The following is a 27,977-nucleotide window of genomic DNA, read 5'->3' as shown; positions in this document are numbered from 1 at the left end:
CCATATGTGTCTGTAGGAAAGGCAGTTTGGTCTCTGTGTTGCCAACAACAGTCTATAGTCCTCACATGGGAGAAATGCTGGGTTTGTTCATATTTGTCTGGAAGAACAACAGTTTAGTCTGTCTGTATTTGGGAGAAATACTGGTTTAGTCTGTATATGTTTGAGAGAGTTTTATTAACTGGAGGACAGTCGGTTTAGTCTGTATGTGTCTGGAAAAAAGGCAGTTTTTGGGAGAAATGTGGTTTAGTCAGTATGTGTGTGGAGATCAACAGTTTAGTCTGTTTGTATTTGGGAGAAATGGTAGTTTAGTCTGTGTGTTTGGAACAAGCGTTCTGTGGCAAACAGTTTTAGTGTTTTTGCATTTGCAGAAATGTGTCTATATTTATGTGAAGAACCTCATATGTTTGAGAGCATCATTTTAAGTTGGGTCTTTTTAATTGGAGAATGGTTGGTTTAGTCCATATGCGTTTGGAAGAAAGGCAGTTTAGTATGTATAAACGTCACCAACAACAGTCTTTGCATTTGGGAGAAAAACTGGTTTTGTTCCTATTTATTTGAAAGAACAACCATTTAACCTGGCATTTGGAGAAAAGCTGGTTTAGTCTGTATATTTGTAGTGAACAGCCGTTTTTAGTGTGTTAGTGTTTGCAGAAATGCAATATAGTCCGTATATGTGGAGCACAACGGTGGTGAACGTTAACAGGTTAAACCATTTGCAAATTTGAGAGAATCGCTGGTTTAGTCCGTATGTGTTTGGGAGAAGAGCATCCGGCCGGGTTTCCTTCAGCGCAGGACTGGAGTTGTGACACTAGCGCACACGGATTGTTTGTGAGAAAAGAGAGATGGAGAGAAGGCTACGCAAGCGCTTCTGCAGTCTCTTAGCGTGCATGCTTCTCAAATCAGTTCATGGTTTGCGTTTGGTCGCCTAATTACCAGGAGCATGGGCTGCGCCGCCTCCAGGACGCCAGTAGGTGAGAACCGCACGCGCCGTTTTCCTCCGAGCATGAAAAACAGCAGGCATCAGAGCGCTTACTGTATGTGAAACCCGAGTCCGACTGCAGCCCACACACACTTCTGACGGAGAGTAGGAGACGTGCACAAACTGCAGGCTTGCTCTCGCTGGCGAATGCATGCATGCATTGGTTTTCATCGATCAGGCCAGATTTGCACGCTTCAGAGACACTGCCAGGACCTTCTGCATGCATCTGCATTAACCCTGCTTCAGCGCTCGTTCGTCATATGCTGAATCCTTGGCTCGGGTTACTTGTGCTCGGTTGTACGTGCGCTGGAGGCGATGCAGTAGTGTTCAGTATCGTCAGCTTGAGAGAACACTGGTTCTCAATTCAGTTATTTACTTGGTTGCATTATAGCGGAGAGGAAAGCAGCCTAATGTTAGTGTAATAATCTATTAACTAGGCTACATATTATATCTTTTTAGTAGTGCTGTCAAACGATTAATCGCATCCTTAAAAGTTTGTTTACATAATGTGTGTACTGTGTATATTTATGTGTATATAAATGAAAAATTGTATATTTATATATTATATAAATATATACATGTAACTATTTTCAAAATATATACTGTATGAGTGTGTATTTATATATACATAATAAATATACACCGTACGCGATTAATCATTTGACAGCACTACTTTTTAGTCAAGTAGTAGCCTATATGGATGTCATGTCAAAATATTTTTAATATGACTGAATTTGTATTTCACATGATCACAATTTAATAAAAGCATTGTAAGTTACTAATTATAATGCTTAGATTTCCAAAGTTATTCAAACAGCAGCTACAGAAAATTAGCATTTTTCTTTATCAAAGAACATCATTAGTGACTTCGGTCTATAGTGGAATTTTCTGCACTTTAAAGGGTTAGTTCACCCGAAAATGAAAATTCTGTCATTAATTACTCACCCTCATGTCGGTCCAAACCCGTAAGACCTTCGTTCATCTTCGGAACACTAATTAAGATATTTCTGATGAACTCCGAGAGTTTTCTGATCCTCCATAGACAGCAAGGATCCGAACACCATCAAGGCACAGAAATGTAGCAAGGACATCGTTAAAATAATCCATGAGACCTCAGGGGTTCAACCGGAATTTTATGAAGCTACGAGAATATTTTTTGTGTGCAAAGAAAACATGTAGTATCACATGAATTAGACTCACATTAAAAGAGTATCACATGCATAAACAAGGTATGAGATGTATGCACGTGGATACGTTGTTTACGTTCAGATATATCCACAGACATATGTATGAAATTGGCCTTATTTTATTCCAAAAAGGTTTCAAATGTCATTGCAATTAAATGTAATATGTAAACTGAATGTGACATTTTTATTGAAAATGCCATTACTGAGATGGATCTCCTGACTAGTGATTTCAAAAGGTGTTTTTCTCAAAGGGAACAAGGACAAGTGTCCATATTAAACACCCATATACTTGATCCGCAGCATCGTGAAGCTGATGTTCATTTAATCCGAGCGTGTCTGAATGTCCAGGTCTTTCCTCACGTTCTGTGCATGAAGTGAGGACGGAAAAACAACACCTTTCCACTCGGAGAGTCCAGAACAAATGGCCTCAGATTTATTTTCACCACACAAATCGTTTTTTAATCTGGTGCTGTAATTATTAATGATGTATCAGGATACCGGAGCCGTTCAGAGCGAGAGCATTGTCCTGTTAATCGCTGATAAACGTGCTGGTTAAGGTTTGGCATCCGACAGGAGCGAGAACTGATCATGTTTCTTTTGCTTTGTTTCTTTAATCTAAAGAAAAACACTACTCTTACAATGAAGGTTGTTTATTGGCGTTGATGGTGAGATGAAGCACCTTCCGTGGAATCCTTCCAGGTTCTTTATAGTGGAAAATGTTCTTTAGATGGTTCAGATGTTCTTCACAATAAGAAACATAATGGATCGCTTTTTCTTTTTTCTTTTTTTATTTATTGCATCACTTTACAAACCCCAATATGATTTTAGTAGGTTAGATTTATGTCCTTGTTTATTCCATAAAAGTGGCAAGAATTAGCAGTGAAATATGATTTTGAAGTCTAAAGATACTTACATTTATATTTCAAGTCAAGTCAAGTCAAGTCAAGTCAGCTTTATTGTCAATTCTTCCACATGTACAGTACATACATACAGAGAATCGAAATTGCATTACTCTCAGACCCTTGGTGCATACAGTTAACATTAAACACGTTCAGATACAGATAAATACAGTTTAAACATATGTACATACAACTATACAATTATACAAATGAGGATATTGTAGAAAAAAATAAGAATTAGATCGATAAAGTGGCATAAGGCGCATGGCAGATAGAGTGCAAAACCAGTTAAATAAACAACACTGTGTAGATATATTTGTAGTGCAAAAGAGCTTATCAGTCTGAGGACATTGTAGAAAATAAAAACAAGAGAGATAGATAAAGTGCATAAGGCACATGGCAGAATAGATGGAGTGCAAACCAGTTGAATGTACAAAAACAAAAACAAAACTGTGCAGATGTTTTGTTTTGTTATGAGTGTAGTGCAAGAAGAGCTTATCAGTCTGTTAAAGTGACAAGTCGAAGAGACTGTTCGGATAGTTTTTGTCAGACTATCCGAAGAGGTAATTTGCAATCAATGTTGGATAGGTAGTGATCAGCCAATGCTGCACACGTGACAGGTGCCGGTTACAGTTGTTGGTCGGTGGGGGGGGGGGTGTCACAGAGTCAGAGTTCCTAGTGTGTTGCTGTGTTAAATGGGGGTGAAAGAGGGGAGGGGGGGCAAGGACGGGAGGGAGTTCAGCTTCCTGACAGCCTGATGTATGAAGCTGTCCTTCAGTCTGCTGGTCCTCGCCTGGAGACTCCGCAGTCTCCTCCCTGATGGCAGCAGACTGAAGGAGCTGTGTGTCGGGTGGGTGGGATCGCCTGCAATGCGGAGGGCTTTGCGGGTGAGACGGGTGCTGTAGATGTCCTGGAGGGAGGGGAGAGAGACACCAACGATCTTCTCAGCTGCTCTCACTATGCGCTGAAGTGACTTGCGGCAGGATGCGTTGCAAGTGCCATACCACACAGTGATGCAGCTAGTCAGGATGCTCTCGATGGTGCCTCTGTAGAAGGTGCACATGATGGGGGCCGGGGCTCTGGCTCTTCTGAGTTTGCGGAGGAAGTAGAGACGCTGCTGTGCTTTCTTGGCCAGTGCTACAGTGTTGTTAGTCCAGGAGAGGTCCTCAGTGATGTGCACACCCAGGAACTTGGTGCTGCTCACTCTCTCCACAGTCGCACCGTTGATGGTCAGAGGGGCATGCTGAGTGTGTACTCTCCTGAAGTCAACAACAATCTCCTTCGTCTTCTTCACGTTCAGAGAGAGATTGTTGTCACTGCACCACCCGGCCAGGCGGCTCACCTCGCTCCTGTAGTTTGTCTCATCTCTGTTGCTGATGAGACCCACCACAGTCGTGTCATCCGCAAACTTAATGAAAATGTTGGAGTTGTGTGATGGTGTGCAGTCGTGGGTCAGCAGAGTGAAGAGGAGGGGGCTCAGCACACATCCTTGGGGGGCCCCAGTGTTCAGTGTGATGGTGCTGGATGTGTTACTGCCGACCCGTACTGCTTGAGGTCTCCCGGTCAGGAAGTCCAACAGCCAGTTGCACAGAGAGGTGCTGAGCTCCAGCTGGACCAGTTTGTGAGTGAGCTGTTGAGGGATGATTGTGTTGAATGCTGAACTGAAGTCTATGAACAGCATCCTGACATATGAGTCTTTTTTCTCCAGATGTGTGAGGGCTGGGTGGAGGGCAGTGGTGATGGCATCATCGGTCGAGCGGTTGGACCTATATGCAAACTGGAAGGGGTCCAGGGAGGGGGGGAGGACACACTTGATGTGGTGCAAGACTAGCCGTTCAAAGCACTTCATGAGGATGGGAGTGAGTGCTATTGGGCGGTAGTCATTGAAGCAGGATGGAGATGACTTCTTAGGGACTGGAATGATGGTGGTAGCTTTGAAGCATGTGGGGACAACAGCCTGATTTAGTGAGATGTTGAAGATGTCTGTGAAGACCTCAGTGAGTTCCACTGCACAGTCTCTCAGTACACGCCCAGGAATGTTGTCAGGACCCGGAGCTTTGCGTGCATTGATCCTGCTGAGGGATCTCCTCACACTGTCCGGGGACAGCGTCATCACCTGGTCGCCGGGAGGAGGTGGAGTCTTCTGTGCAGTGGTGCTGTTTTGTGCCTCAAAGCGAGCAAAGAAGGCATTCAGCTCGTTCAGCAGGGGGATGGTGTTGTCACAGGTCTGTGGTGGGGGCTTGTAATCCGTAATGGTCTGTATCCCCTGCCACAGGCTCCGCGTGTCTCTGCTGTCGCTGAAACGATGGGCTATCCTCCTGGAGTACTGTCTCTTGGCCTCTTTGATGCCGCGGGATAGGTTGGCCCTAGCTGTCTTCAGGCCCTCCTCATCTCCAGCTCTAAAGGCAGCGTTCCGAGCCTTCAGAAGTCTGTAGACCTCCCCTGTCATCCATATTTATATTTTGAATGAAGTTTTGTTTGTTTTTTTCAATGCAAAAAGCTGCATTTGACATTGATTTTTTTTTCTTTTTAAATCCATTAGTGAAAATCATCCAACCCAGACAATAAAAAAAATTAATGAAAAAAGTATAATAATTTTTTGATAATTATCTGATTTAATTTAATTACAAAAGAGTTAAATATATTATCACCTAATGCGTATGTGTGTGTGTCTTTTTTAATTAATATTTTAATCAATATAATATTGGTACAATATAATTCTATATTATAATATTATTAATATAATATTTACATATAATACACAACATTTTATATTATATTGCTGATATACTTAATATTTATTTATATGATATCCCATAGCAATCAGATATTTTAAAATGTAAAAAATGTATGTAATATAATGAACATTGATAAAAAAAACATTAACAAAAATCATCTGATCCAGACACACTTTTGTTATGATAATTATTTATATTTTGATCATTTTGTTTTACAATAGATATCATAAAAAAATACATTCATTAAAATTATTAATGTTATAATATTATAATTAATGAAATATTAGTATTATATAATTAATATAACTGAATATTAATATAATATTTAAATTCTATTTTTATATTTTATTTATTTATATGCACAATATCCCATAGCAATCAGGTATTTTAGAAAGAACACTGATTAAAAATAAAAATAAAAAAATTAATAAAAATAATCTTAGATTTTTTTAATGCTAATTATAATTGTTTTGATTAATTTTATAATTATAATTTTTTTTAATTTTGTGATAATTTTTACAATAAATACAAAATATATAATTTATGATGACACGTAAATAAAAAATGATTGAATTAAAATTATAATACTATTTATAATTTTAATTAGTATATTCTCATATTCTTTGCTGAGTGAATCATTGGTACAATCCTCCCCACTCTCCAAGAACTGTACTTATCCAGAGTGAGCAAAAGGGCTGGTAAAATCACTCTGGACCCCTCACATCCAGAACACTCCCTCTTTGAACTGTTACCGTCTGGTCGACGCTACAGAGCTCTGAGCACCAGAACGACCAGACACAGGAACAGTTTCTTCCCTCAGTCAATACAGATCATGAACACTCAATAATAAACGTAGAACACACAACTATAATACATTATCCATTCACCACACTCACTTATTTTATCTTTATTTTCTCATTTCTAATTTGCACATACTTGACCTGTACATACATAATTGTTTATTTTATATATTGTGTTTTTGCCTATTTGTATATTATTCTTTTATTATCTGTTGCTGTATTTCTGTTGCACTGTGGCGCTTCTGTCACGAAAACAAATTCCTCGTATGTGTAAACATACCTGGCCAATAAAGCTCATTGTGATTCTGATTCTTCTCATGTTAATAGAATTTATATTATTTAGTTATATAATATCACATATTACACACCTTTTGTTTTGCCAGTCATCTGTAAAGAATTACAGTACACTTACAATAAATGTTCTTTATTGGCATCAATGGTTTCTTGAGGAACCTTCCATTTCACAATGTTTTTTTTATTATTATTTATATAGTGCATTATTTATAGTTCTTTTGGGTATTAAAAATAAAAATGGTTTTCACTGCGAAACCCCCTTTTTTTTGAAGATTATAGCAGGTTGGTTTTCTCACCTTGTCTTTTTTTTTTTTTTTTTTTTTTTTTCTGTCCTAAAATGGACTTTTCAAAGCAATAGCATGTCAAACTGGAGTGAGATTAGATCAGCTCTGACCTGTGAGCGGCTGCGCTGTATAACTTCTGCTGAGGTCAGGAGATGGTTTCGGGACAGTTATCAGGACCGCTCATAAAAGCGCTTCGGTGAGGTCTTCTCTCTCCAGCTGGTGGATGGATGGGGTTTGTTAGAGAGGAACACAGTATTTGCTGCTGAAGATCTCTGTGCTGTGTTTGATTTGTTTGTGGGTCACTCAGCTAGAACTAAACGCTCCTGTTGATTTCCCGCAGAGTCGGAGTCCCGCTGCTGTTATTGTAGATCATATCGGCCTCTCTGTTATCAGAAACAGGTTTGTGATCTCGAGACCACGAGAGAGCAATAGAGTGAATCTCATGAAAACACATTCAGCTCACATTTCAAGACCATTCTAAGTTACATTTTGCATTAAGAAAATTAAGTTTTTTGTTTGTTTGTTTTGTTGTTTGTGTGTGTGTGTGTGTGTGTTTTTAGTTGTCAGTGCAAAAAAGTTTTTTTTTTTTTTTTTTTTTTTTTGTAATACATTAATGAAAATCATCCAAACCAAACTTTTATTATATAATGTGTATGTAATCAATAAATACAGCCTTTTTCTAAACTTACAACTTAATTGTACTTTTACTATTTAAATAATATGTTGTCCGAATGTGTCAGAATTATTATTTAAATTTTTTAGAGAATTTCCTTTTCTCCCCTCATATGTTAGTTTAATGTGACCTGGACATGTTGACACGTTGATGAGATTGTCTCATTAGTTTAGTGGTGTTATTGAGAGAAACGAACCCCGCTGCTGGAGTCCAGACATCAGTCTCTGTTACAGACGATCAGACCCTCGTTAGAGAAGAGCTTTGAGAGAGAAACCAAACCCGATCTGAGGGAGACGGCGTTAACCTCTGACCTCTGCTTCATCTCTCTTACTCACGATTACGCCGTGGATTGAGATGTGCAGAGAGATTGTTCCTAACTTAGTGTTTATCATCAAGGGATCGTCTGGAGTTTATTAAAAAAAAACAAAAAAAAAACAGATTATATTTTACAAAAAGAAAATTAAACCTGTTTTGGGACACTTACAATTTTTTGCATCGTTTTCAAGAAAATGTAGGATTTAATGCTCAATTTCTCATTATTGTAACGTGTTTTACTTGGGAGTTTAATTAAGGCTTGTCAGTGCTTTTTTTGTTTTTGCAGTACATTATGGTAAAAACATGTAATATAATGCTTATTTATCTGTGCATAAAAGAACTACAACAAATATAAATATAAATAATAAATTGGGTGTATTTGTAGTGTTTATTATATTTAATTTAATATTTTTTATTGTATTTAATAGAATAATATTATATCATGAGCAACACAATTTATATATATACAGTATATCATTTTTTAAAATATTTACTTAATTTATTTAAAATATAAAAACATTAAGATGCATAAAATGTTCTGCAAATTTCTCTGCATAAAAAAAAATCTCATGCACAATATTTTTCTTACTACTTTATAATGGGATGAAATATGACAGACATGTTTGAGATTGTTGTTGAACACTATAGTTGTTCTTTCCTTTCCTTCTGTAGTCAACACTGTGTAAGTGTTAATGAATGCATGTAAATATTCCCGCTCACGCACACAGGAAGTGATGTCATCGGTGAAGTCGTGCTCGATCTGTGTGAAGTGTGAGCGAGTCGATCAGGATTACGCGTCAGAAAGGCCTGATGCATGAAATGAAAGAAAAGACAGTCATTTATGAATGCTGGTCTTTTTTCTTCCATCTAAACTGATGCACCAGATGCAGTTTCCAGATGATGTCTGTGTGTAATAGACGTTCAGAGAAAGCACAGCGCTGTGGAAGCCCTTTGTGTTTGGTGTAAATGTTGCATCTTGACTGCATGTTGATGCATGAGAGCTCCAGAGAAACACTTCAGCTCTTCTGCTGTGGAAAGCAATCAACGCTTGACCATTAGGGAGACCAGATGACCCTGATTCTTATTGATCAGATCAGCTTGAACTTTACATAAACTGGAATAAATTAAACACACATTGCACAGAAAGCAAATAATTCTGCTGACTTGAAGTCATTTTAAGATTGGAGTCAATTGATTTCCAAAAGTAAATTCATTTTTATTGGCTATGGCCAAAAAACATCAGCATGCAGTTATGCACATGCAAAATAATGCTTAATTTACTTCTCATTGTTATGAGGAAGCAACAAATTAGTATTTTCTATTATAGCAAAACACTCTATTTTGATTTAATGAAATAATACAATCTATATACGTCTGTCTATCTGTCTCTCACTAATCTTTATTTGTGTATCTATCTATATTCATATTCATAATTTATTATATGCAAGTAAATAATTATAATATAATTAATTATAATTTTAAAATGTTTTAAACATTATTATAATTACTATATTAAAATAAATATATATATATACATAAATACAATTATAATATAATATGTATTATTAATTTGAGCAATATAATATTAAAATTGTAATATTAGTAAGATATTATTCATTATTTTATATTTATAATATATTTTATATTTATTTTATATTTATTATATGTAAATAAATAAAATAATATTGTAATATTTAATTATATGGTAATATTTTAAATAATAGTAATATTTATTTATACAATATACTAGTAGCAATCAGATATTTTATGGAGCCAAAATACTATTGTTACAATAAATATGTGCAATAAATACGCATTTGTATTGTATTGTATTACAGGATAATGCTCAGTTTTATTTTTTACTTAATTTAAAAAAATCTATCTATATTTATTTTTTCTGTCTATATATATCTATATATATGCAAGTAAATAAAAGTATTATCAAACGATTAATCGCATCCAAAATAAAAGTTTTTGTTTACATGTGTGTGTACTGTGTATATTTATTATGTGTAAATACACACACATACAGTATGTATTTTGAGAATATTTACATGTTTTTACATTTATATTCTTATATTATATATATTATATTTAAAATATAAGCATAACATATATTTCTTAATTTATTTTGGCTTCAACTAATCGTTTGCCAGCACTATATTTATTCTAATAATTTAAACTGCTCCTATATATTTTCTGTGATATCTGTATATAGTAGCGGTCAGATTGTAGCAGGGTCTGGTCTCCAGGGCAGTGGGGGGTCAGTAGTGAGTCGCTCCTCCTCTCTTCCCCACAGTGGCAGGTGACAGGTTGCGTGTGGACTGGAGCCCGAGGAGTTCCTGCTCTGACCTGGTGCTCTTGGGTAACACGCGGACCAGTTTGGCGCACGGCCTGGGCACGACATTTGGGCACCCGGAGCGTTTCCTCAAGGTGCCAAAGTTTCCTCTCAATCTGTTCAATGCCCATTTTTACTTCACAGCGTCCGGAAACGACGCTCACGCTTCCCTTCCTCTCCTCTCACAGCGTTTCTGCGGCTCCTAAAACAGTCTTAAAGGGACAATTTACCCCAAAATAAACATTGGCTATTAATGTACTCACCCTCAGGTAGGGCTGGCCGATATGGCCATATCAGTCGATATCAATAATCATCACGATAAATGTCAAATCTTTGTATTAGTGCTGTCATACGATTAATCGCGATTAATCGCATTCAAAATAAAAGTTTTTGTTTAGATAATATATGTGTGCGTACTGTGTATATTTATTATGTATATGTAAATACACACGTGTATATATTATACATGTATTTGCATGCATATATGTATATTCATCTAATTTTAATATATAAACACAATTTTTCTTAAATATATACATGCGTGTGTGTTTATATATAAACACAATAAATATACACAGTACACACACATTATGTAAACAAACTTTTATTTTGAATGCGATTAATCGTTTGACAGCACTACTTTATTTCTTTCGAGTTTAAACCAGATTTTTTTCTCCAAAATGAAAGTTGTAGAAACCAGACCATTAATTTTCCTTAATAAAATAAATATCTTGATAGAAAAATTAATTTCTTAGTGATATTGTTTCAAATCAAGAAACGGGTTTGCGTTGCCTGATATTATTAATATTAATATAACTTCTATGTCTCTTAGAAATGCACATTTGATAGTAGCTTGAGTTATGATGCAGACGTAAATTTGTTCGTTATCAAAATTAGTAACATCTGTCAAAATTGTAGCAACCTCATTTTAATTTGGAGAGTCAACCAAAGCATATACTTGCAACAAAAAAAACAAATACCCATGTCTCCTGATGATATATTGAGGTCTTATGAAGCGAAACAATCAGTCTGTGCAAGAAACTATCCCTTTAAATTTGGTTTGATCACATTTAAGGCCTTAAAGTCGAATAGGATAACGAAATTAACCTTAATTATTTACGAGGTCTTAGGTAAATGTTTCAAAGTCAAATCGTGTAGCCATAGCATAGCCATTTCAAAATAAGAGTCGAGACTTGTGTATTTTGGGCTTGTTTATGATTAAAAGTCATCATGCATAAAATCTTTTTTTTGTTAAATTTGTATTTTTTTTACATATTTCTCAACTTTTTGAATGATCATCCGGAAGAAGTAAGGTATATCCATTTCAAAATAAGAGTCTGTGTATTTTAGGCTTGTTTATTTTTTATTAAAAGTCCATTATGCATAGTGTTTTTAGTTTGGCTATTATTTGTTTTGGTTCCTATATTTTTCATAATTTTGAATGAGCAGCTGAAGCGGTAAAGCATATACATTTCAAAATAAGAGTCCTGGTGTATTTTGGTCTTGATTGTCTAAAAATCTTTTTTCCTGGTTATTATTGGTATTTTGGTTCAAATCTGGCATTTAAATCAATGTAAACTCTTAATCTTCTCTCTGGGTCTCCCCTGTCGCTGGAAAGAAAGACTAAAAACATTATTTGACACACACATGCATTATTGTAGCGATACTAATAAAATCTATATTTAATGCATTTCTTCAGAAACACATTATCGTATATGTAAAATCAATATTGACGAATTTCTACTTCGTGTGTATTGATGTATGAGAACAGAAACCAATTTCATATATTAGATGAAACACATCTTGAGTATTTAAACCAAACTTGCTGCTGAATGTGTTTAATTAAGTCAAAGAGTTTGAGATACTTGATTTTATTTGGGATTATATGGGTTTGTTCTGTGACGGCATTTGGTATTAACTTTGCAAGTCTTAAACTCTTAAATTTGATTTCTAAACTCTGCAGAAGCCCTGTGTTGTTAGAAAGTGGGCCACGGATCCTGCTTCTGCCGTCTCGCTCCAAGGCCTGCCATTCACAAGCTATTTCTGTCATCATTATATGGTTAGCGGTCGAGGAAGCCTGCATTCATATAACGGCACGTCTTCCAGACGTCCTCACTTGTGTCTGCGCCGCGGCCTGAAGAAAGAGAAATGCTGTCGAGTGCTTCTTCTGTCAGATCGGAGCTGATTAGGAGTTTCTGACTGCGTTCGGAGCACAAAATGATTTTCTCGGCTTGATGATAACCTAATTAACCCAATCATCCAAGTCGTTAGCGGGCCAATTGCACTAGACTCGGTTCCTCGCTCTGAGTTTCATTAAATGTTGACTAGTTAGTTTTCTAATCATTCATGAGTCATTCTGAGTAATTATCTCAATGTGGTTTGTCAAATATGCACTAATGTGTTTTTCCTTTGACTTCAGGTTATTTAACAGCTTTGCAACAGTGAGTAAATCCACAGGACGGCTTTAGGGTTTCAGCGTGCAAAACATTGCTGTTGTTTAGACCTGGATTTGAGTTTTTGTTTGACTGACACTGATCTGTTTTTTTTTTTGTCTGATCTTGACTGATCTGGTGGAAAAAAATCAAGTTTAGGATGCAGCTCATAATACTATGAATTTCAGTTTTGTGAAATTGATACTCATTTGACTTAAGTTGGGAAAATATAAACTAAATCCAAATGTCAGATTGGTTCCATGCCTTAAAATTTAAAATTATGCACCGATTCATGTTTGTTGATGTTTCTGTCAGAGCTTTCTCTATTGTGTAGGCGTTGTTTTAAATTGAAGCAATTAATGTTAAAAATTAGTTGCAAAAAATATTAATTTACACGATCATAATTTTCAATTATTATTAATAATACAAGTAAAAAAATATATATATATTTATAATTTTTAATTTTAATATAATTGTTTATATTTTACATAAACGCATACTTGATGGATAATAAATTAAACTTCTGTAAATATATATGTACAAAATAAATATAAATAACTATACATTTATGTATTCAATTATTTAAAAAAAAAATTATATTAATTTTAATTTATTTTTTATTTAATTATAAATGTATATAATTAAGTTATTAATGATGTGCATTTAGTGTAATTTTTAACATGGTCTGTTCTTATCAGACTTACAACCCTCTAGTAGAGTGATCTGAGCTATTACTGTTAAATAAAACTATAACTAAAACCATTAAAAAAAATTATTACTTAAAATGAACATTAACTGAAACACAATAAAAAATAAAAAATAAAAAAATACAAAAGTTTAATTTTCATTTAGTTTATTGTGATGTACTAAAATAACTCAAACTTAAATAAAGAAAATTAATAATAACTATAAAAGTAAATATGGCAATGCATAACAAAATGACTAAATCTATATATATGTGTATGTATGTATGTATGTATGTATGTATGTATATATCAAATATTATATATAATATAATTTTTTTTTAAACAAACTCTGATACTAAAATAAGGCTGCCACTGTTATAAAGAATAAGTAGTAATATAAATACTACAGTACATCAAACACTGTACAATGATGCTGCAACACAGGCGGATCTCAGAGGGGATTGTGGGTCTCATGAGAGAGACAGGTGTCATGATGGTGTGTGTGTTCATAAGAGAGAGAGCCACAGTAACCCTGATCAAACGTGCTGCATGTGACGTCATCCAGCATCCAGCCCGCCGTATCCTTGGAGAAATCATTCCATGGTGACTGGTTGCTATAGAGATGCTCATTTCCTTCCAACTTCCAGCGGAATAATGGGGTGTGAGCGCGACGTGGCATGTCACTGACGACCGACTCCATGGAGCTTTTGTTCCTGTGTGGAGCGAGCGGAGAGCCGGTATTCATGTGTGTGTGTGTGTGTGTGTTTGGGAATGCCGTCGATCACTGTCTGTTGCTCTGATGATGAGATGTGTGTGTATTCCAGCTTCACAGACAGACTGACGGATGAGGCTGTGTGTCTCTGCTCAGAGGGTTTGTTTGCATGCAAACAGAGAAGTCAAGATTCAGTCTGACACTGTACTAGAGTAGAATAGTCTCTTGTGATTTGATGTGTAGTCTGCTTTAAACAGACTAGTCTACCTTTGATCTGTTCTGTTCCATTCCATTTTCCCCCCTAGTTGATTTTCTATTCTGTTTGCTACTAGAATATGAGTACAGTAGAATCAATGAAGTCCTTCTGTTCTATTGTTTTTAGTCATCTAGGCTAATCTGGTCTATTGTTTTCTATTCCTTTCTACTGTACTCATGTCCATCCAATCTAGGCTGTTATTTTCTGATTTACTGCACAGAATTATTGTTTGTTATTGTTATGTTGAAAATAAACATTTATTTTATATTCTGTTCTACTCTACTGCACTCTAGTCTAAACTTTTATTTTCTGTGTTACACCTCTTAAGTCTTTCTATTATTATATTATATTATTTTAATCTAGACTAATCTGGTCAGTTATTTTCTATTCTATTGTTTTATTCTACTGTACTCCTATCAATCTACTCTTGTTGTTTTCTGTTCAACTCCACTGAAATGTTTTCTATTCTAATTTGTTCTGTTTTATATTGTTTCATATTTTGTTCTATTCTGTTCCACTGTCCTCTAGACTGTTATTTTCTACTGTACTACAGTCCTCCTATTCTATTCTAGTCGTCAGATCTATTATTTTCTTTGGTTTTCTAGTCTGCTGCCGTTTTCTACTAGTTCTACTGCACTGTAGTTCTATTCTATTCTATGCTGTTCTTTTCCGTTCCACTGTTCTATTATACTCCACTGTACTCATCTATTCTCAACTTCTATTCTAGATTGTTATTTTCTTATGCACTGTGGTCCTTCTATTCTATTCAGCTCAGGTTTAGTTTATTCTGCTCTACTACTATTTTCTCCATGTAGTCTAGATTGACATGCTCTGTTCTACTATAATGAAGTTCTGCATTCTATTCTATTCCACTGTTTTATTAAACTCCACTGTACTCATCTATTCTCAGTATATTCTAGACTGTTATTTTCTACTGCATGGCTTCTATTATATTCTATTCTATTCCACTGTTCTATTATACTCAACTGTACTAATCTATTCTCAAAATCTATTCTAGACTGTTATTTTCTACTGCATTACTTCTATTCTATTCTATTCTATTCTATTCCCCTGTTCTATCATACTCCACTGTACTCATCTATTCTAGACTTTTATTTTCTACTGCATTGCTTCTATTCTATTCTATTCTATTCTATTCTATTCTATTCTATTCTATTCTATTCTATTCTATTCCCCTGTTCTATTATACTCCACTGTACTCATCTATTCTCAAAATCTATTCTAGACTTTTATTTTCTACTGCACTGTGGTCCTATTATGTTCTATTCAGGTTTAGTTTATTTCACTCTACTATTACTCCATCTAGGCTAGACTGGCATTTTCAGTTCTAAAGCACAGAAGTTCTGCATTCTATTCTATTCTCTAGTGAGTGTCTGGGCTGTGGTCGATGTCATTGTGTTATTGAGGTCATCAGCTGTAGTTTTATTAAACGAGACGACCGTAAAATGGCAAACGCTTCTGTAACAGACTCCTGCTGTACGACGCTCATTGAATTTGCGCTGTTCTCCTGGGCTTGAGCTCTTCAGGGACTGAATCTGTGTTCAGCAGGGCAGTAGGTGACGCTCTCTGCGGGTGTGTGTGTGCAGACTGTAATGCTGTTATTTCCTCCAGCTCATGTAGGGAATTATCAGCATGTATGTCGATTAATTTTATTTCAATACGTATCTGTTGTTATTTTGCCACCTGCTCCACTAACTGTGCCATGACGCACCGGCTAATGCGTTAACCCTCGTGAGTAAACTCATACATACTCAGGAGGGTTCAAACACGCCAGCGGCACGTGTCGCATGCATCCCCTGCGATTACTAAAGACACAAACACATGTGACCTTACACACGCACTGTAACCTGCTGTATGTTCTGAGGAGACGCGAAGGTTTTGAAATGCAGCTTTGCTCTTGAGGGTTTCTCACTTTTAGGCCAAGATTTTGCTGAAATATTACCAGCCTGTTACTAGTGCTCCGTATTAGAGGTTTCACATCACTAAGTCTTGAAGTTGAGCAGCGTTTATTGTTTCTCAAATCGTGTGTGTTGAGGATGTGAATGTGCTATTGCTTTACTAAGTGATCAGATGCACCTGCTGGAGCAGAAAACAGCAGGAAAAATCCCACAGATGCACACTGAGGGAGGAGCCAGAGCCATATTTACAGGCTAGATTACTGAGACTTGAGGATTATTACAGGTTTATTATACTTAGCTAAAACCATAACATTTTTGGGTTACTTTTTATTTTAAGGTGTCCGTACTGAAATGTACAATTACACTGTAACAAGGAGTAATATTAATCGACTACATGTACTTACTATATGGTTAGGGTTTGGTTTAGGGTTACTTGCATGTAATTATGCATAATTAAGTGTTGTTATAATAGTAAGAACATGTAACAAATACACCTTAAAATAAAGTGTTACCCATTTTTGTTAGTTAAGATGAAATGAAATAAATTTGAACTGATATTAAATTAAATATTTCAGCTAGTTTCCAAAGCAAAATTTGTTTAACTCGATGTGCTAAAATAACTAAAACTGAAATAAAAATATTAATAAAAGCTATACAAAAACACACAACAAAATTCCTAAAATTAACTACAATTAAAATGAAACAAAATGTGACCCTGGAGCACAAATAAGTAAAAAATAAGTAGCTCAGGTACAGTGGTGTGAAAAAGTGTTGGCCCCCTTCCTGATTTATTTAATTTTTTGCATGTTTGCCACACTTTAATGCACACCTGTTCGCAATCAAGAAATCACTTAAATAGGACCTGCCTGACAAAGTGAAGTAGACCAAAAGATCCTCAAAAGCGACACATCATGTTGAGATCCAAAGAAATTCAGGAACAAATGAGAAAGAAAGTAATTGAGATCTATCAGTCTGGAAAAGGTTATAAAGCCATTTCTAAAGCTTTGGGACTCCAGCGAACCACAGTGAGAGCCATTATCCACAAATGGAGAAAACATGGAACAGTGGTGAACCTTCCCAGGAGTGGCCGGCCGACCAAAATTACCCCAAGAGCGCAGCGAAGACTCATCCAAGAGGTCACAAAAGACCCCACAACAACATCTAAAGAACTGCAGGCCTCACTCGTCTCAGTTAAGGTCAGTGTTCATGACTCCAGCATAAGAAAGAGACGGGCCAAAAATGGCGAAGTTCCAAGACGAAAACCGCTGCTGAGCAAACAGAACATAAAGACTCGTCTCAGTTTTGCCAGAAAACATCTTGATGATCCCCTAGACTTTTGGGAAAATACTCTGTGGACTGACGAGACAAAAGTTGAACTTTTTGGAAGGTGTGTGTCCCATTACATCTGGCGTAAAAGTAACACAGCATTTCAGAAAAAGAACATCATACCAACAGTAAAATATGGTGGTGGTAGTGTGATGGTCTGGGGCTGTTTTGCTGCTTCAGGGCCTGGAAGACTTGCTGTGATAAATGAACCATGAATTCAGCTTTCTACCAAAAAACCCTGAAGGACAATGTCCGGCCATCTGTTCGTGACCTCAAGCTGAAGAGAACTTGGGTTCTGCAGCAGGACAATGATCCAAAACACACCAGCAAATCCACCTCTGAATGGCTGAAGAAAGACAAAATGAAGACTTTGGAGTGGCCTAGTCAAAGTCCTGACCTGAATCCTATTGAGATGCTGTGGCATGACCTTAAAAAGGCGCTTCATGCTCGAAAAAGACGCTTGATTGCAGTTGTTGCTGCTAAGGGTGGCCCAACCAGTTATTAGGTTTAGGGGGCAAGCACTTTTTCACACAGGGCCATGTGGGTTTGGATTTTGTTTTCCCTTCATAATAAAAAACTTCATTCAAAAACTGCATGTTGTGTTTACTTGTGTTATCTTTGATTAATATTTACATTTGTTTGATGATCTGAAACATTAAAGTGTGACAAACATGCAAAAAAATAAAAAATCAGGAAGGGGGCCAACACTTTTTCAATAGCCAACAATACATTGTTTGGGTCAAAATTATAAATTTTTCTTTTATGCCAAAAATCATTAGGATATTAAGTAAAGATCATGTTCCATGAAGATATTTAGTAAATTTCCTACCGTAAATATTTCAAAACTTAATTTTTGATTAGTAATATGCATTGCTAAGAACTTCATTTGAACAACTTTAAAGGTGATTTTCTCAATATTTGGATTTTTTTGCTCCCTCAGATTCCAGATTTTCAAATAGTTGTATCTCAGCCAAATATTGTCCTATCATAACAAACCATACATCAATGGAAAGATGATTTATTCAGCTTTCAGATGATGCATAAATCTAAATTTTGAAAAATTGACCCTTATCACTGGTTTTGTGGTCTGGGGTCACATATATAAAATTAAGAAATAAAAATATATAAATAATATTATACTAGTATCTCACTGAAATATCACAGATTTAAAGCATATTTTGCTGTGTGCGTATATATATTTTTTTTATTAATCTGAATTTGATCAAATATTTGTATTTATTATAATTGTATTTATTATTATATTGTTGAATCTGCCATGTTAAGCGGATACGGCAATACATTTAAATGCAACCAACCAACCAAAACTGAATTGCATGCACATTTATGCATTTAGCAGGGGCTTTTATCCAAAACAACATCACAGAGAATTCATCAACAATATTCATAATATACCATGCCAGGTTTATTAGACGACTACATTAGGAAGAAACCAGAGAAGAGAAGAAACGCAGAAAAGAAAAACTGTTTTTGTTGTTTGAAATTAAATCTTTTTAAAATCTTTTATTCAGTGTTTTATCTTCTCTCAGGTAAATGTTGAGGACGGCAGCGAAATGTTACCTAAATCCAGACGAGCTCTCACCATTCAGGAGATCGCAGCGCTGGCCAGATCTTCACTTCACGGTAAAGACCACCGCTCTCTCACTGACTTTTGTTGATTTCATTGACAATAATAGTGATCCTACACTCAAACCCTACTGCTTGCATATTTATTTAAATATGTGCATGTTTATTTGCAATGGAAAATGTTTGTCTTTGTAATCTGTCATCAAAATATAATTCATTTGCACAGCCTCCAAAACAAATGCAAAAACAAAGAGCTGTTAATAAAACAGATGTGTATTTCAGTCTTCAAAATTTCATGTTTAATTTAAAGTGTTTCTTGCAGTTTCTGAGTGAAAATAGTTTTTGCATCAAATTTAGATGTAGATCTCATGGGATACTGATTAATGTTAACCAATCGTCAAATATCTGTTTGGTTTATTTTAGGCTGCTGTTGTAGGTGATGCACATTTTTATAACCTTGTCAGTAGTTAAAATGCATTAATTTCATGCAGATTAGTGTTAATGTTAGCCAAAAGTAAAATACCTATTTAGTTTAATTTAAAGTCCTGTTGTAGGTGATGCACCTTTTTAAAAACCATCTCAATAGTTAATGCAGTAATTTAATGCTGATTAATGGTCGTGTAATAAAAGTTACAGCAATACTGGCAAATAACAATAGATTTGAACATGAAGCATCTCCATTGAGATGCTGTATTGTTCTCAGGTCATTTGGTCTCCATAAAGATCACAAAACCTGACCCTCACACACACACACACACACACACAGCTCACTAGATCTTCAAGGTAAACACACACACACATGCTTTCATTGCTCGTGACGAATCCTTTGTGTTGTACTGATTGACAGCATGACCTGGATTATTCCTCATGTATTATGCAGCATTCGGGTCACTGACCCCTGTGTGTGTGTGTGTGTGTTCAGGTTTCTCGCAGGTGGTCAAAGATCATGTGACGAAGCCCACGGCGATGGCGCAGGGCCGCGTGGCTCACCTGATCGAGTGGAAGGGTTGGTGTAAACCCACCGATGCGCCTAGCGCCCTTGAGTCGCACCTCACGTCATACTCGCATCTGTCCGAGGGCGAGCAGGAGGCACGATTCGCTGCAGGTCAGTGACCGCTGGAGAACCGCTCCTTATTTAATCGCTTCCAGTAGGGTTTTTTTTTTATTATTGTTGGTTGGCTTTATTATTATTTTTTTTTTATTATTATTTTTTAGTAACTAGCAAATCGAGCTCATGAGTTATTCCCATCCATGCTTTTTTTAGTTTATGTATCTTTGTATTTTTATATACATATATAATTTCCATTTGCAGTTTTGTATCTATTGAAATTATTTATTTTGCTTTGTTTTATTGCATTTTATTTATTTTTCATATATAAAAATGTTATGCTTCAAACATAAAGCATGGCACCAAAGTCATGGGTTTGATTCCCAGCATGATCAAATTAATTTCTTAAAGGTGCCTTGGATAAAAACATCTTTCAAATGTATAAACGTTATTGATGAAAGAGAAATGAGACAATAAATAACCCTGTTGCATTGACCTCGTTAACAAGCCACACAACCCAGTCTGATTGGAGAAGTAACTCTTGAGAGCCGGTTGCTTTAATGAGTAATCAGACTAATGATCGAGCTCATGAGTTATTGGTTTATGTTCGCTTAACGATTCCGCTTCCTTAACAATTCTTTAAACGATTCCCACCCGTACCTCTGACCTTTCCCAAGAGGCCCGTCTGTCCTCGAAAGGTTACTTTCTGTTGCTCTTGGTGTGACGAAGCGTTTTTAGACGATTTATGAGCCGAACCTGAGAGGAATTCATTCACCGCTCACTCTCTCCTTCTCTTTCTCTGTCAATGTCGCAGGATTGTCCTTTTCATACAGTGACTAAGTATTCATGGCATTTTGTTTGTGTGTGCGAATTGTTGACTTACAGCTGAGGTTTGTGAATGTCCTTGTGAACGTGTACTGTCCGTCCTGCAGAAACACCCTCGGTGACTCTGTGGATAAAATCGAACTCTAGGAAATTTGCCAAAACTCGCTGTGTGAGTGTTTGCTGACCAAGCCCTCAGCAAAGGGTAAAAGATGAATGGAAGGATGAATATATTAATTAACTCTAGAGAGAGACTCTAAACATTGATTTGTTTGAGTCAGAGATTGCCATCGCAGGCTTCTCAATCAACCAATGATGTGATTTTTGATCTGTTTGATTGACCAATGACAGGAGGAAGGGTTTTAATACTCTGGTTATTTTTGTGTTTTTGCACCCAAATAGTTTATTCCTTTTTTTTGTGTGTGTTAAATTCATTAATTGCTAATTTCCATACTGGTCAATATTGGTTCATGCTGGTTTAATACAGGTCAGTTAGGTCTATCAATTGAGATCAATTCAGATGTAGCTGGTTGAGCGGAAAAAGTTCTGCTGAATTGCTATATTTTTTACTTCATTTTGCACCTATTGACATTAATTCGATTTTTTAAAATTATTTTGTTTTGCACCTACTGAGATTTAAATTATTTTGAGTTATTGTATTTTATTTTGCTGCAATTGTAATTTAAATTGTAATTTATTTTAATATTTAAATTAACACTTATTCTCAGTAAGTGCAATTTTATATATATATATATATATATGTATATATAATATAATATTTTTTTATTTTATTTCATTTTGAACCTATTGAGATTTTATTTGATTTACTATTTTATTTTTCACCTATTTTAATTGTTTATCTCAGCTTGCACTATTTTTACTTTATTTTGTTGTACACATATTGCAATTTTTCACTGTATGCAGATATGCTGCAAGTGCATCTGTGGTAAATTCAAAAAATAATTTGTGTCCTGTCAATAAATTAAGACACAGAGAGAGAGCTTTAATTAGCTAATTGGCTCTCTAACCCAGTCCCCACAAACTGTGTGTGAGCGAGAGAGTTTGAGGTCACTTCCTGTCTCACTGAGGACACTGCTGTGATGTCGTCATCATTGCACATCTAGGTAATATTCCGTTTCAAATGACCTGTCAATCAAACGTGTGGCAGCCAATAAGAACTGTATCCACGGCAACGCATCAGACCCTCTGCTACATTTGATCAAATAACCGCAGTGTGTGATCTAGTGTAAATCTGATGTAGATATGTTGTGTGAAGTATGTAATGTCATTAATTGTGTTTTTGTTAATCAGGAGTGGCTGAGCAGTTTGCCATCGCGGAGGCAAAGCTTCGCGCCTGGTCTTCAGTGGACGGTGACGAGTCTAATGATGATTCTTATGACGAAGATTTTCTACCTGCAAATGAGCCTGTTACACAGAGCACAGGTATACACACACACACACACACACACACACACACACACACACACACATGTTGGGTTTCCATGTTTTATGGGGACATCCCATAGGCGTAATGGTTTTTATACTGTACAATCTGTATGTGCTATTGCCCTACACCAACCCTACACCTAAACTTAGCCCTCACAGGAAACATGCTGCATTTTTAGATTTTCAAAAAACTTTATGCTGTATGATTTATAAGCTTGTTTCCTCATGGGGACCAAAAAATGTCCCCACAAGATTAAGATTTACTGGTATTACTATCCTTGTGGGGACATTTGGTCCCCAGGACGTGATGAATACCAGGTGCACACACACACACACACACACACACACACATTATAAGACAGACTGTAAAATCTGATTGGCTGAGTCATGATCAGAGTCACACACTTCTTAGTGGATTTAAATTCTTTAATGATGCACCAAGTTGCTATTTATTTCAGTATTATTAAAGGATGTCGTGATTTGTATTATAGCATCTACTTGGCATCATTGTTCTTGTGTCTTGGTTTAAAATAAAGGGTATATAAGGCATTAAGTGCTGTTGTTGTGTCAGTATACTGTGTGTGTATTAAGGGTATCAACTCTTCATATTGAGATTAATTACAAATGCTTTTATGACGGTATACGGTATTATCATGGTATTGAAATGCAGTTGCAAAAAAGTGGTCATAATACAGTTTAACAGGTTTAATAACTTTATAACAAAGAACTGAACATTTAAATAAATACAATAAAGCAATAGGCAACACAAAAAAACATTTCACACAGATTAAAGTGCAAAAGAATTATAAATAATAGGTAACACTTTACAATAAGATCTCATAAGTTAACCTTAGCTAATGCATTAACATTAATAATGAGCTACATTTGCTACAGAAGTTATTAATCTTTGTTAAAAAAAATACAACTGTTAGTTCACGTTCGCTCGGGTTCATTAAATTTGTTACAACTTTTGATTTTAACAACGTGTTATTAAATATTGAAATTATATAAGATTATTGAATGCTTAGAAGAATTTTTCATTGGCAGTTTAACTAATGAATGAATTAATGTTAACTAATAGAGCCTTAATTTAAAGTGTGACCTAACAATAAAGAATCAAAACATTTCCAAACAATATCGAGGGCATATTGTAGTCCAGATTAAAATATTAAAAGTTTATTATTAAGTCTAAGTGTTTAAATATTCAGTGCTGCGATGAACACCATAGTGAATACAAAAATCTGAATGGCTGTTTAAATCATTTAAATACATGTCAGAAAGTAGCAGCTGCTTTGTTTCCAGGATAACACTGTATTTCTGCTGCTCCATCAGCGCCATCTGCTGTCAGAGAGTGAATGTGCTTTCATCCGGCGCGTCTCGTTCCGCTATGCACTTCTCATCTGTGCTTGTTTACATGAGAGCGCATGCATACAGCGGTGTTGTGCATTGTGACCAGTTGATGGGGAAAGTATTCTTAAAATGCATTTCAAAAATTATGAATAATTTGGAAAAAATAAAAGTCGTTCACTGTATTTTTGAAGTGCCCACATTAACAATATCATGCATATTCATTATCGTGACTTATCGCATTACCGAATACATCTAGTATGTGTATTGCATTTATTTAGCAATTTCACATGAAATTATTTAAATAATATTTATAATTTATGTTATAATAAATCATAATATAAATATATAATTATAATACTATAAATCATAGTATAAATTTATTATTATTTTAGTATATTTGTATATTATTTTTAGGTATATTCATTCAGTATGTTCATATTATAATGATAGATATAGTTATAATTATAGAAATAGTTTTATAGACAAACATAATTTATTATTATTATTAAAATGTATTTATTTATAAGCATGTGAAATTAGACATTACACATTCTTCTTCTCAAAACCTTATTCTTGTGTCAGCACAGAACGAATATACAGAGAACATGCAATTATATCTTTCTTCCATCCTTTTATCTATTTTTCGTTTTCTCTCCCATCAAACTGAACGCAGAATCGCAGCACAGACGTTACTGTCCTAGTGCCCTACTTTCAATCAGAAAACACCCCTCTCTCTCTCTCTCTCATTTTGCTCTCTGGCGCTATTTGATATCCCAGCATTCATTTCTCCTGCAAGTTTAATGTGTTCTGCTGCAGCAGACCGCAGAGAGAGAGAGAGAGAGAGAGAGAGAGAGAGAGAGAGAAGGGAATGAAGTTGCTCATCTCCTGTACACCCAGAGTTTTCAGGCTTACACTGTTTTAATCAGACGCTTCACAATGAACTGTTAAAGGCCAAGCGCTGCTGTGTGCTGACTGTCACAAACACTCAGGACATATTTGATCTTTAATATAACCACTGTTCTGGAAAACAGAAACTCTCAGCCAAATGATGGAGAAAGGAAAAAACACTGTTACTTTCCATTAAAATAACATAAATAGTTTATGCCAATTATATTTATGGATACTAAATACATTAGAAAATTATCTAAAATTAGTAGATATTTATATAATGTATTTTCTTGGTGTTTTTTTACTTTTGATAAATGTATTCATGTGTTAGTAATAATAAGTTAATTAATAAATGCACTATTTATTTTATATATATATATATATATAGATATAGATACAGACACAGATATATATATATATATATATATATATATATATATATATATATATATATATATATATATATAATATACTGTATATAAAATATATACACATACAATTGATAACAGTAATTATATTAATATTATCAATAATTAATTATATATATATATATATATATATATATATATATATATATATATATATATATATATATATATATATATATTATATTTATGTTTGTGTATAATTTGTAAAAAATCACATTTTTATAAAATGTAATTATAATAATTAATAAATAAATAAGTGAATAAATGAACGGATAAATAAGTAAAATAAAAACCTAGAAAATATATTAAAAATAAAATTACACACACACGAATATAGTTTTGTACTTTTTCAGATTTATATATACATTTTGTAAGCATATTTTGCAGATATTTTATTTTTCCTTTTGTATTCATATATACTTTTTGTTTATTTATATTTTATTAAAAATTTTTGCTGTATTATTTATTCACAGATTACATTTATTAATTTTAAGCCTAACTATAACTTTTTAATGAGGTTAAAACAAAAAAGAAAAACTATTTGCCAGCTGGGTGAGGAAAAACACTCAAAATAGATTGTCTTACTATGTTGTTTCTCTTGTAAATTAATCTTGTTTTCCAGTAAAAATAATAAACATGCTTGATTGAAGTATTGATTTGTTGCTGTGATTCTAACGCACCTGTGGTCTCCTCTCAGATCTGTCCTCGTACCCTCATTACCTGCGGGATCTCCTGCACACTCAGGTGTGTCAGGCTCACCTGCGGGGGCGTGGCCTGTGTGAGGCGGAGAGCGGCGTGGGCGCTGACCTTTCACCTCCCGTGGGGTCGCCGGGGTCACCGTCAGACACGCTCTGCTCCAGCATGTGCAGTTTAGACGAGAGACACCCGTTGCTTCGGGATCTCGGGCGTCACACGGACACGCCCGCCGCAGACCTCACCGCCAAGATCCTCAGCGCTCTTCAGGGAGGGGAGGAGCTCCTGTTAGCCCGCCTACATAGGGCGGGGCACAGGCGAGGCCACTGCCCCTGCTGCTTGGAAACGTTTTCCGAGATGTTTGAAGACGAGGACATGCCTTGTAAGGACTGCGGAGGCAGAGTCTGCCTCCTGCCGGAATACACCACGCGGAGGAAGGTGTCGAATGTGGCTTCATCCGGCGTCGTCTCGCTCGACGAGGAAGATGTAGAGGGAGAAGAGCAGTGAACAGTGCATGTTTCTTTCGGGTCCACCCACTAATTTGCATTCGGACACCACCCTTTGATTTGTATTCGGACTCCACCCACTAATTTGCATTCGGACTCCACCTGTGTTTTGTATTTGGGCTCCGCCCACTTATTTGCATTCGGACTCTGCCCATTGGTTTGCATTCAGGCTCCACCCACTTATTTGAATTCACACTCCACCTGTTGGTTTGCATTCAGGCTCCACCCACTTATTTGAATTCACACTCCACCTGTTGGGTTGCATTCAGGCTCCGCCCACTTATTTGCATTCGGACTCTGCCCATTGATTTGCATTCAGGCTCCACCCACTTATTTGAATTCACACTCCACCTGTTGGTTTGTATTCGGGCTCAGCCCACTTATTTGCATTTTGGGTGCCAGTTGCTTTTGTCTTTTGGAAAACACTGAATCTTTCATTCTCAGGCTCACAAAAAAAATGCAACTTGACGAACTAAACGGAGGAACGCAAGACTGACGTCGACCTCATTATCATGCATGTGTCATGCAAGTGCCGGACTGAGCGCGAAGTCCTGGACGTCCAGTTGTTTCGCACGGTTTGTGGATTTGGCTGTTGTGTATTTCTGCTCCTCATGTGACATCAGGCCCCATTGCATTCTGGGTCTTGATCACATGACGCCTGTTCCCTGGTCCCTGATTGGCATGGCTTGCTGATTACATCAAAAACTCCCCGTCGTTTACGAGGCGACACACGAATGCCGAATGTTTATACCATGACATAGAATGCGTAAGAAAACCGGCGATCGAGTTATGCTGTTTTTCTATTATTATACATTTTGAATATATTATTGAATGGAATGTTTGTTTTTGCCCGTTTTAAAGCATTTTCGTCCTCAGACGGACACAATGAATGTTTCGGAGTTGATCCAGTGTTGGTGAATTGTAAATTTGGGTCAGTTTGAAGGACTTTGGGAGAGTTGCTCTATTTTTGTACGTGTGGTTTTTGCGGTGAATTTGGAGTAAGTGAGTAACGCTGTGGTTTGTTCACAAAATGCTTGTTTATTGCTTTCTTTCTCTCTTTCTGTCTCTGAATTATCACTGTGTGATATTGTCTACATCAGGAAAAAATAATACTAATGTGAAAACGAAATGAATGGCCTTTTTTCTTTCTTTGTGTAATTGTGTTACTGTCGCTCGTCCTGGTTTTGTTCTCTGCGTTTGGTAAATGTCAAGCACTCTGTTTTTCTATAAGGGCCACTTTTGTCCTCAGACGTTCCAGTGTTACCATGGAGATCCATGATTCACTGAGAAATTATGGGTTATAGTCAGACAGTTTTGACAATCTAATTAGTGTGTACATACACACACTCATACACACACACAACCATACACACA

At 35.8% G+C, this 27,977-nt stretch overlaps 1 protein-coding gene across 1 annotated transcript; it reads left to right on the top strand.

Annotated features, from left to right (window-relative positions):
- Positions 1-940: 940 nt before the first annotated feature.
- On the top strand, positions 941-26,604 carry LOC306853753 (protein FAM131A-like; the record flags this gene model as incomplete). The annotated part of the gene is made up of 6 exons (XM_079391399.1): positions 941-971; positions 10,469-10,602; positions 19,386-19,479; positions 20,345-20,527; positions 22,604-22,735; positions 26,102-26,604. 6 exons carry the CDS (start codon positions 941-943, stop codon positions 26,602-26,604), a joined length of 1,077 nt encoding a protein of 358 aa, XP_079247525.1.
- Positions 26,605-27,977: the final 1,373 nt, after the last annotated feature.

This window comes from Barbus barbus (assembly GCF_936440315.1).
Source record: "Barbus barbus genome assembly, chromosome: 34".
Classification (NCBI taxonomy): Eukaryota; Metazoa; Chordata; class Actinopteri; order Cypriniformes; family Cyprinidae; genus Barbus; species Barbus barbus.
Note: the sequence above shows the minus strand (reverse complement) of the source record. Positions and strands in the feature narration are given on the sequence as shown.